The sequence below is a fragment of the Megalops cyprinoides genome, chromosome 10, assembly GCF_013368585.1.
Source record: "Megalops cyprinoides isolate fMegCyp1 chromosome 10, fMegCyp1.pri, whole genome shotgun sequence".
NCBI lineage: Eukaryota > Metazoa > Chordata > Actinopteri > Elopiformes > Megalopidae > Megalops > Megalops cyprinoides.
The window spans coordinates 21,106,685-21,119,082 of record NC_050592.1 but is presented as its reverse complement, the minus strand read 5'-3'; the positions used below and the strand labels follow the sequence as shown (position 1 = coordinate 21,119,082).

General features: G+C 44.5%; 1 protein-coding gene across 1 annotated transcript in view; it reads left to right on the top strand.

Moving 5' to 3' along the window:
- Positions 1-12,398, top strand: part of trim71 (tripartite motif containing 71, E3 ubiquitin protein ligase) — a 29,545-nt gene that overhangs the window by 15,686 nt on the left and 1,461 nt on the right. Inside the window, exons 2-3 of the mRNA XM_036537839.1 lie at positions 5,238-5,405; positions 10,773-10,907. Coding sequence (XP_036393732.1) covers positions 5,238-5,405; positions 10,773-10,907 — 303 coding nt within the window. The remainder of the gene's footprint in view (positions 1-5,237; positions 5,406-10,772; positions 10,908-12,398) is intronic.

Sequence of the window (12,398 nt, the reverse complement as noted above, 5' to 3'; positions counted from 1 at the left end):
TTTCTCTAACATGTGACCATTGACTCTTTTGGAGCTGCCTAACCAATTTGGATGACCTCATTGTGGCTTCCACTCAGTTGTATTAATCGCTTCCTCTCCCTCCAGGGGGTCTGGATGTGTGCAGCGATATGGAAATGAATATCAGCCCTCCTATATTTCATTGTAGAATAACAAGGTGAACCATGCTGTCTGTGTTGTGGTTTGACAAATGAGATCAGTCATTGCACATGTATGTTTATGCACGTTTGTGGGTTCGTGCTTGGAGATGTATTTAGCATTTGTTTGATTTTGACCTAATGGTGTCCATGTGCTTGTCAGCTTTTTAAAATTACCATGCGGGTAAGAAATCACATGAAGCTTTTGATGATTAAAAGATGTAATCCTTCGCTGTTTCTAGTATACCGCGGTGAGACTGTGCTTTTAGTGGCTCTGTGAATAGATGCCTGACATCAGCCTCAGCCAGGGGATAGAACCGGGGGATGGGGTGAGACGGTGACCCGGGGTGCAGCAAGGTTCTGCAGGGGGACGCTGCTCCTTTTGTCAACAGGATACCCTTTCACCCCTCCCTCCCCCTTCCCCTCCTCCCTTCCCCATAGCTTTCACACAGGCGTGACCTCTGTACAGACTACCGCTGTTCAAAGTGGTGAATGGCTGTCGGAGAAAGCTGGCCTTACGGAGGGGTAACTGTAGTTGAATCGGGACTCTAGGTTTACATGCAGCTGTTGGTAAGAGAGCTCTGTCACAGATATAATTAGGATGTGATCTGGCCTTTGGTAAACCTGTTGTGTGATGGGGAGAGCTTGGTGGGGCTCATGATGTTCACTTTCTGTTTCGTTACAAGTTTTCCTTTCCGTCTCCCACCTGAAGGGGCTTTTTACACACACACACACACACACACACACACACACACACACACACACACACACACACACACACACACACACACACACACACACACATAGTTTTTTTACTCTGAAATGTATTCTCGTTTTTCACTAGCCTAACCTTAGTGAGATATTGGCAGTGTGATGTAAACAACACACTGTAATCAGCTGATGCAGTTCAGGTAAAGAGCTGTGTTCAAAAACAGCAGCAGTGTCCTCAGGAGTGTCAAACCTGCAACCCCCTGGACATAAACCCCATTTTATAGCTACCATGCCACACTGTCACCCCCATTACATTCAGTGCAGGTTTCTGTCCACAGAGGGTGACCTGGTTTCCTAGAGACAGGTCTGGATGGGGGGGGGGGGCCTACAGGTCATGAGAAAACCAGGCTTTTCATTTCCTCTTTGCAGTTTCACTGGGAGAAACGAGGAAAGAAAATGGGAGTGGCGGGTTGCAGGAAAAGTCGGGAAGCGGAGGACCTGGGAGTCTTTCACATGTAGTCATGCCGCCGCACACTCGGTCATTGTGTGGTTTGTTCTGCAGAGGGGCAGCGTTTTATGAATGCATGACTCTACAGCGCCGGCAGGCTTTTGCACAGTCAGAGGCTCCTTGAAAGTACATACAGTCATCTGTGTGATAAGTAGTGCTGTTAGGCTGTTGTTCTTGTTTTCATCATCAGAACTTGTGTTTGAGATGCGATTGCTTTCCAGCTGTAAAATTCTGTTCAGTTCTATTGCAAAGGCATCTGTGAACTTTTAGCTCATTTCTGAAGTGCTCTGTGTTGCTGGACATCGTAATTACTTCAGATGAAGTGCAGGTATGACTTCTTAAGGTCAATGAGTAAAAAGTTGTTCAATCCGCTCTTTGCATGTTAAGTGGATAAAGTGGATGAATAATCATTTTGAATGAAGAATTTATTTAGTTCAGCAGTCAAAGAAACATCATGTGATCAAAAGTGTGTAGGACCAGATTGTATTACTTTATATCCCCAACAGAACATGTGATACTGTCTGTTAATGTGAACCTCTGGTAGCTGAGTTGGTCCCGATCACCCAAAGTGAAGTCCAGACAGAGGGGTGTGGTGCAGCACATGGTAGTGATGTATTTACATGGAGCAGAGGAAAAGGACAGGAAGATACAATACCAGTCAAAAGTTTGGACACACCTACTCGTAGAAGGGTTTTTCTTTATCTTTACTATTTTCCACATTTTGGAATAGTAGTAAAGACATCAAAACTATGAAATAACATAAATGGAATCATGCAGTGACCAAAAAGTGTTAAACAAATCAAAATTCTTATTCTTCAAAATAGCCAAAAATGTTTTTTTTTTTTGGAAAGAAATTCATACATAGGCATCAACTTCAATATTTGTATTTGCCTAAGAAACAAACTTCAAGCATTTAAGCATTAGTCTTTAGATATAAACGTCTTCAAATGCATGTTTCCCATTATCTTAATCAGATGTGTCCAATCTTTTGAGTGGTAGTGTGTTTCCAAGATGGAGTATAACACAAACAGCTACACACAATAAATTTTTACTATATGAAATTTTACTATTTTATTGTTCTCTTAAGTGGGGAAATTAGCATTCAATTATTAAATACCTGCATATAGCTCCATTGTTAAGACAGTGGACTAAGGGTGAACATGATGAATAGGGGCAGTGGATGCATGTTTGTGGAAGAGTAAGACTGAAGGTTATGGGAGCTGCTCTGTGTTGACACAAACAGAAAGTAGATTCATTGTCCTTGGCAACAGTCACTGGGAGGCCTGTCCAAGGCCTTGTGAGTTCCTGCCTCATTCATAATTACAGGGCTACAAGTTTGCTGAAAACAAAGAATACAAGATTTGTTTTTGCACTTAAATACTATGGAAATAACACTCTGTGTAACTTTTGTCTGCTGTATTTCAGGATAACTTCTTTGACATTTTCTTTTCTATAAGTAATCCCCAGATTTCCCCCTGTGATCTGTTAAGAGAGCTGTGTTTCTTTACTTAAATCTGTGTTACTGTGTCGTTTTTACTTAAATCAGTGTTGGCCTTTACAGTTTTGCCAGCAGTATTTTTCCTTAAATCAGTGCTAGTTAAGCTGGAATAAAATTAGCACAAACAACCTTTCAGCGGATGCTATAGGTCAAGATGTTATATCTTATCTCTGGCAGAACGTGGTTTGATCCAAAAACTCATCTGTCTGGCATGGAAGCCTAATTGCCGTTACAGAGGACTTGAAGATACTTAAAAGGGTTGGGGTCAAGTTACAAAAACAGCAAGCAACAGAAGACGAACTTGCGGGAGTGAACAATTAGACGCCATTGGAGGAGTGGGGCAGGAGGTGTTACATAATGAGAAAGAAACCCCGGTCATCTGTGAGATGCCTTAAGGGCCTCGCACTCTGCTGCTGTGGCTGTTGTAGCTGCATCAGGGAGGGGGACACACATCACTGTTTGTCATTGTAACAGACCCACAGCTGAGCCATTTAAACATATTTTACTTTGATGGAAACCATGACAGCACAGCCCCTTTGATTTTAATGACCGAGGGCAGAAACAATAGACTCTTAGTTTACTGTCACTGTAGACAGATGATGTGAGTGTTTGTTCATTTTGAGAGTGCTCTATAACTGCCTGAGTGCGGCAGCTGTTAGTTATGGAGGGGTCTTGGTATGGCCGTTGTCATTGGGAAATGGTCAGCTCTCCACTGCATTGATCTCCTGTCAGTTCCATATGACACTGTGATGCTCAGCCTTCCTCTGTGGCATGCAGCCTCTTCCCGTCCCGTCCTGAGGGGTCTTAGAGATGCGTTTCCCTTTCGAAAAAAAGGACACTTTTGCTTGCATTTACCCCACCCACATAAGCCATAAGCAGACCTCATTTTTTTCTCCATGGGTATTCCCATCCTCCTCACACTGGGACACCCTGCCCCTCACGCTGGAGAAAACCCACTGGCCAGAACACCTGGAAACGCGTTTAATCAGTTTCCCTCATTTCACTGTGATGAATTACTGTTGACGAATCAAAGTGATTTCTGTTGACAGGAAACTTCGACCATGCAAGTGAGAAGCCAGAGCTCACTGCGAGCCGGTTGTCCATCATCAGTGACAGAATTGTAAAACTATTACCTGAGGAGTGAGAAACAGGCTCAGTTTCTCTCTCTCTCCCTCTCCCTCTTTTTGTTCATCCTGAATTGTTGAGTCTATGGCGTGGGGGGTCATTTTTGGATTGGTGTGCAGTGTCAAAGGTCAAGCAGGTTTTTTTTTTTTTTTTACCCAGGTGAAGAGAGCGCTGCCTTATGGAAATGCATGGCCACATGTGTCCAAATCTTCCACAAAATATGAAACAAAAAACGCTAACAAATATCCCCCTGTTGGTGCAGAAGGCCTGTATTTTGAGGTTCATTAAAGTTGCTCATTGCATTGCAGTCAATGGCATTTTCAACGCCACCCAACCCTCTCCCAGCTTTACAGGCACCCAGCCTGGTTATTTGGATAGACAGATCAGAGCGACTGTAACTCTTTCCATTCCATTTGTGAGGGGCTCACTGTGTCTTAGGGGAAAAATATACAGTGTGCCAATAAGTGCTGCCAATTATTAATTTCATAACAGAGACAAGTGATCCGTGTCGGGCAGGTTCATTTTAAAACACGATGTGCTACAACTGTGTAAATTAAAGTAGCGCAGATTTTATTGATAACGTGGTACAGTCAGAGACGGATCACTGGAAGCGACTGTGTTAAGCAGTACTTAGCTGAATGTTTTGACTGTTGCCATGGAAATGTTGACATGTTTTGCGTTCAGTGCTGGATGCGTGCCATGCACATCAGTCATTTCACTTCATGTTGTAGAACAACTTAAAGGTGAACGTATATGTTTAAATCTCTATAATGAAAGCGTCTTTATTTTTTGGCGTGCAGCCAGCAATAGCTTTAGTGATTATGCAGTACTTGGCTCTCAGAGTCACTACTGTAGTTCTGGAGAGATCCAGTCCTATAGTGCCACATCCACTTCCATAGTGCTGGATAGATTCACCCTTCTTGTGCTGAATGGATACACCCTTATTGTGTTGGATAGAGCCACTCCTTTTGTGCTGGATAGTTTCACTCCTGTGGTGCTGTTACAGGACCACAGACTGACCCATTGCAGGCTGTTTTTACAGTTCTGTTTTTACTCTGTTTAATGAGTATATGTTTATAAGAGTGGATGTTTATGGGCGTTTCTGTGTGTGTGTGGGTTATTATGAGCAGTATGGCATCTTAAATAAATATTCCAAACCCAGGCAGTTATATGAATCTTACAGAAAAAATAAGCATATATTGTTGTTTTAAAGCTCCCCCTCTCCTCCTCTCTCCCGCAGGTGTTCCGCTTTTTCTGTGACACCTGCTCCGTGCCCATCTGCCGGGAGTGCAGCGTGGGCCACCACATGGGCCACAGCTTCCTCTACCTCCAGGACGCCGTGCAGGACTCCCGCGCCCTCACCATCCAGCTGCTGGCCGACGCTCAGCAGGGCAGGCAGGCCATACAGGTGGGCAAGAGTACTCACACACAGACAGACGCACTCACTCACGCACTCACGCACTCACTCACTCACGCACTCACTCACACTCACTCACACAATACACCCACATATACAATACACCCACACACACCGCTGGACACAGTCGCTTTCTCATTCTGGCTGTGTTATCCATGTACTGCCTTGCTGACCTGGTGTATGACTTTTCTCATTAACACCTTAAAGTATTCTATTACTATGGGCAAATTCCTACTGCCTTTCCATTTACCTTTTGTCATGTAGGAGACACTCTTATCCAGAGCAACAGACAAAGAATGAGTGCAACATGCAGCTAACAAAGTTAAGGACACAACTGACCATGATCCAACATGTGTCAGCCAGCCCCTTACAGTGCTGTGTAAGCTAGCGTGTACATGCTACAGGTGTGGTACAACATGTACCCTACGGTAACCTACAACATGCGCATTGGTGCCTTTGTAATAAAGACTAAAATGCTGTAGGTTACTGGAATTGCTGTAATCACTGGATAATCACATGGCCAGTGCCTTTGTCAACAGGACTTATTCAGTCTTGTTTCTGTAACCATGGTTGATCGGTTGTAGATGATGAAGCGAGAGGACTGTTCTGCAGCCAGGTTGTGCGAATTGTGAGATACTGAAGCAGGTGTGCCAATGGAGCAGGGTTCATCAGAAGGTTGCAGGTTCGGTTCCCAGGCGGCGGTATCTTTGAGCAAGAGGCTTAATTTGAGCTGCTTCAGTAAACGCCCTGCTGTAGAAACAGATAATATGTACAAATGGAAGCTCTGTAAGTCTGGAAAAGGTATCTGCCAAGAAGATGGATAGTGATGACAGTAGCAGGGAAATGTGTTATCGACCATAGATGGTCAAACAAAGCTGGCCAAACACGTGGGCCATTTGACTTGAGGCTGCTCAAGTGAGCTTGTTTACTATGTGCAGGAAGAGTACTATGAATATGTACCTGGATACCGCTGACTCAGAGCACCAAACGTAACAGACTTTGCATGTGAATGGTACTATAAGATTTCAGTTTTTTTTTTTTTTTGATTTTGTAGCTTTGGCTCCTTTCATTTTAACTGCATGCCTTTTATTTCAAATTTGAGTTTATCAAACAGACAATTTGAGAGGAGCGAAACGTCCCCTTGGCACTATTCAGACAGCAGCACCCTACACCATTAGCAGCAATATGACTCTAAAGCCTGTCTCTACGCTGGCAGCCCGAGAGCTCCCAAGCTGCATGCAAGTCTCCCTGTATATTTACCCACGCTACCTCTACCACACATCTGCAGTGGTACCAGGGCTGCTCTACCATCAGAGGATGGAGCACAGACTGTAGAGTACAGCAGTATCTCTCTCATGTTGTATATCATATACAGTACCAGTCAAACGTTTGGACCCACCTACTCATAGAAGGCTTTTTACTTTATATTTAATATTTTCCACATTTTAGAGTAATAGTGAAGACATCAAAACTATGAAATAAAACAAACAGAATTATGCAGTGACCAAGAAGTGTTAAACAAATCAAAACTATCTTGTTTTTTAATTCTTCCAAATAGCCAAAAATATTTTATAAAATTAATTTTTTTGGGGGAAACAATTTCATACATAGGCATCAACTTCACTATTTATATTGTCTAGGAAACAAATTTCAAGCATTTAAGCAAAAGTCTTTAGATCGAAATATCTTTGAATGCATATTTCCCATTATCTTCATCATGTGTGTCCAAACTTTTGACCAGTACTGTACGTGCTGTAGGGTGGTCTGTCAAATAATTAGCAGTTTTATAACGGCTTGGAAATTCCCTCATTTGCTTTCAGTTCTCTTCTGTGAGAATTAACAGAAATAGCAGTACTGAATACATGACAAGTCTGTCTTTGAATGAGGAATATTTTGTTGAATTACATGGATGTCTGCTGAAATCACTCTTATATCCAGGCTAATGCTTCATATTAGGACTGGTGAGGTCCACATTTATGAAGCCATAATCAGTTCATGTCCGTCCGCCAGTCACTGACTCCTCTTTTTTTTTTAACCGCGTCCACATTTCCCGAAAATGGGGACCCTTTGAAGATCAAATGATTTAATGTTGAGCGCTGCACATGGAATGTGTTCCTGAACCAGGCAGAACATTGTGCAGAAATAACAGATCCACATGGCCAAGGAGAGAGGCTGTATCTCTCATAGCTTATGCCTGTCTCCCCCAGCGCACACAGTAACATGGCCATGCGGTGCTGGTTAGATCTTTATACTCCTTATTCCTTTCAGTGTACTGTCATTATTTATCTGCTTGGCAGACGCCCTCGCCCACGTAAACTCGCATAGTTTACATTGTTACACATTGTCCATTTATGCAGCTGGATATTTACCAAGGCAATTCAGGTTAAACGCCTTGCTCGAGGGTGCTGCTGCCCACCTGGGGATGGAAGCCGAAACATTAAGCGGTACACCACTCCGCCACCCGCGCATACGGGGAGCCGCGAGAGGAGAGGCGGACGAGGAGCACAGGATGATGGAATGCAGAGGAAAGGACAGATGCTGGGGGGGGGGGGGGGGGGGGGCTGAAGGCAGCGGAGTGAAGCTGTGCAGTATGGGCCTCGTGAGGCTGGGTGTGTTTAGGTTGGCTTTTTCGTGAGCGTACCGCGCTCCGCGTGGCCGTGTGAGACAGACGCAGCAGGAAGGAGACCTATGCCCTCTGCGCTGTGGTGTAGATTCCCCTCTTTTTACCCTCTTAAAGAGAGAAGTGGGGAGGAAAGGGCAGAGGCCCTGAGTGTGTGTGTATGTGTGCGTGCATGCGTGTGTGTTTGTGTGTTCATTTGGGGAGGGCTTTTGTGAAACTGAATGTGGGCTTTGAAAGGAGCTGCAGAGACGTGGGGGGGTGCTGTTTGTATCCACCACCACCCCCCCCCCCCACCCCCGTCCTGTTCGGTTAAATGAAGGCCTGGCTGACAGTTTGCATTGAGAGGGCTGATGGGCAGAGATGGGTCATTAGTGAAGGACAGAGGAAACATTTCTGTCATCTTCCCTCTTCAAAGGCCGCAAGGCCAGGGGCTGTCGAGGTGCGTGAGGGGGAGCGTTTGCCCTTCTCGGCCCAGCGCCTCAGGGAATGGCCCTTGCATCGGCTTGTTGTCAAGGAGATAAGAGGAATCCAGCTGTGTGCCGGTAGGGATGATGATTGAAAAGAAATTTAGGAAAAGGCCCACCTCATGCGTGGCACCCAACCCCCCAGCGCACGCGCATACACACACACACACACACAATCACACACACACACACACACACACACACACATGCATAGACACACACACACAAAGACACCATTATGGGCTCATTTCCATTACCTTCAGAGCAGTTTTGAGGAAAGGAGGATATGTGAACTGTCTTGGTATTAGATTGATTGCTCTGATCCTCATGTACCCATGAGGTACCTTGAGTTCAGTACAGTAAAGTCTCTTAGCATGTGTATGCCTGCTCGCATACAGGGGAGACTGCTTGTGTATGTGTGGGTGGGTGCATTCATGGAGTGCAGGTGGAGAGTGCAGACTAGCACTGGGGTCTCACATTTTAGGCTGAGCGCTGGACAGGCTGAAGACTGCACTAATCCTGTTATTCCACAGCATTAGACAGCCTCATGTTTATGGGCTTGCCAACAAAGAAAAGGATTTTAGCTGAAAAATGCCACCCTGAATAGACCCTGACCGTAAACAGAAGGTTATCCAACAAAATCTGATTTTTGGATTTCTGCACACACCAGAGTGTGCCACAGCAAGGTAGCTTGTGTGTAGCAGAGGTGCATAGATCCAAGAACAAAAATCATTCCAACGCCACCAAAACGGGGAGGAGTGGAGTCAGTGGTCTGCCTCAGCATCTGGGGGTCCTGTAATCACTGTCATGCATTTAGAGGGGGTTTCTGAGCTGGCACCTGTGCCCTGAAACCCAGCTTTCAGCCACTTTGAAAGAACAGCAGCTTTGGTTGGTTTTGTCTCCAGCCAGATGCTGCTAGCATAGCATATATTAACCCTTTTCATTCGGTCCCCTCAGACTAACCCCGCCAGTGTGTAAACAAATCAAACTCGCTTTCCTGTCAGTAAATGTCCACCCAGTGCCATGAGCATTCTCCTGTGACCTCTGACCCCCCCCTGCCTGTGCCTCTCAGGGTTGCCAGGCCCTGACCCCTCTCTTTGATTGTCCGGTCTGTTCTTTGTTTCATCCAACCAGCTGCTGCTGTTCCACCTCTATACGTATGTAAAAGGGGTTCCTGTGTGCACATTTTGTATCATTTGACAGATGCAAACAAATCATCATACACTACCAGTGTTTTGGAATTTTCCTGATAACTGAAATGTTTGGTTCAAAGAAAAACACTTAAAGGCAACAAACGCAGTGTTCGAAACTGATTGCTTTCTTAGTACTTATGATTGCTATAAAGCCCTCTCTCACACAGACCCACCACCAAGCATCCTATTGGCCCCATACTAGAGGGAGGAGACTTAATTCTTTGGGCCCTGGTTAACTATGGAAGACTGTTCAGTTCAAAATTAGTCTGTTAAATATTGGTGACATACTTGCTGAATATGATATACCCAGTTTTCCTGTTTTTTTAATACTATAGTAACAAAGAAGACACTCATAACAATAATAGAATTCCAACTCACATGAATGAATCATGTATCTCCACTTAATTTTTTAAAGATTATAGAAAACATGAAATATTATTTTCACACTGGAGAAAAAATTGAATTGAATGTTATGCAAACAATATTATGCAAACAATGGGTCCTCTAGTTGTTAATGCGGTATCTGTGTGAGATGTTTGTGCCAGCTGGCGTCTGAGACACAGGAAGGAACAGTTCTGTGGCCGGCCCCTGTCTCACTCCCTCTGTGTAGGGAAGGAACAGATCTGTGGCTGGCCTCTGTTTCCTGGGGACAATGTTTACGCAGAGACCACCCTTGTTTTGGAGGGAGGATAGATGGGTGTCTCTGAATTTAAACTGAAATACACCTAGCACAAATTAAAGTATTGAGTCTTTGATTAGTTCACAGAGTCAGTACTACCCATCAGTATCATCTCATTATAATGTAGCACTATATTATCACTATTTCTTTCCCAGTGAAGAGAGCAGTTTAAACAGAAGGAGATTGGTCACTGCTGTGTTCTTTTTTTTTTTGATGGGATGTGCCAGTTCTGGTTGTGGGCAGTGTCTATAGTTTGCCGTGGATACGTCAGGCATTAATGTGTCGCAGAAAAACACGGCTTGTTATCGGTTTGCTTGTTCGTACTGTTGCTTGTTAGACTATGGCATTCTGCACTGTCATGCTCTCTACATGGAAACTGACTGTTTCATTGTGCTGTGCCAGCTGAGCATTGAGAAGGCCCAGGCCATCGCCGAACAGGTGGAGATCAAGGCCAAAGTGGTGCAGACGGAGGTGAAGACCATCACACTACGGCACAAGAAGGCCCTGGAGGAGCGCGAGTGTGAACTGCTGTGGAAGGTGAGTTCCCCAGGGCTATGCTGCACTAATACCTGTCTCCAAGGAAACACGATCCAGGCAGGCTGTGTGTGTGTGTGTGTGTGTGTGTGTGTGTGTGTGTGTGTGTGTGTGTGTGTGCGCGCATCTATGTCGCACTGACACCTAGCCCAAAGGAAATGCCCTCTCATAGTTCCCGGCAGATTAACAATATGACTGATAATCAACTCCTTTAGTTACATGTCCTTCTGTTTCTGAAAGTACATTGAAAATCAACCACGTCTGCGCATCTTCATATAATGTAATTTTTGGGTAACACGTAGATTATAAATTTAGGTTCACAAACTGCGAAAAGCTTCTTTAGTGAACAACATTAGACAGAAATTTAAAGGAATTACCTGCTGCACACATATGTACACATATAACCACACACGCGGAGTTGCAGTGGGAATTATAGCCCTGTTATTATGCTGCATACCTCAGTGTAAGGCATGTTTCAGGGGTTCCTGTAGCTCTAAAGTTACAGTCTGTGCAGGGACTTTGCTGGGAAGGGGTCTTAATTAAAATGTTGATGGGAAGAAAGTTTTTGTTACTGCTCACTTAGAGGTCTTCAAAATATTGTCCAGTTTATCTTGTTTCTTTTTTGTTTGGTGTAGGATTAGTGTACATGGTTCACTACCTCAAACACACAGTAAACACACCACTACAAGATTTAAACATTAAAACTAGCAGAGCCTGTACCCCAGAAGGTGAAATTGAAGCTTTTGGTTGTATCAGCTTGCACGGACCCTCCCATGTTAAGCCCTGAATTAAGGTGGTATTTCGGCACTGAACTGGAATTTCCACAATGCTGTCTTTCTTGTGGTTTCAAATGAGGGAAAACCCTTCTACGTTCTTGCCAAAAACATGCACAGTGCAGTGATTCTACTGGTGTCAAGGTGCCTCTCTCAGCCATAGCTTGCTACCTCAAGCAGTCGTACCACCTTGTAGATATCTGCCTGACTGCTGAAACTCAGGGGTCTGGGGTCAGTTGCTACATGGGCAGCAGACCTTCTGGGAAATGAGGCTACTGTAGGAAGTGATTGATGGGCCAGTAAACTGTAGTCTTTCATGTGAGCCCAGTCAACTCGGATGCCCCAGGCCAGTAATGGGGACGCTGTGCTTTAGGAAAAACATCTCTTGGATCACAGATTAAATTGAAGTACTGACTCATTGTGATCAGTGTTTCTATTGCATTTATCAAAAAGCCAGGGGTGTTAAAAAAAGCCAGGGGTGTTATTAGGGTTCTGATCATAAAACTGGCTTTTCATAATCTGGTTCTGTCAATTATCACCCCCCCCCCCATTGCTTATCACCCCAGCTGATTAGCTATGCAGTGCTTCCCTGGAGTCCTGCACTATTCAACATCTGCAGAGATGATTTGAAAGGTGTCCAGATAATAAGTAGCATTATGTTGTTTTGGAATCTGTGTACATCCTGTGCAGGTATAACTAAATGTTTGAATGACCCCCTCTC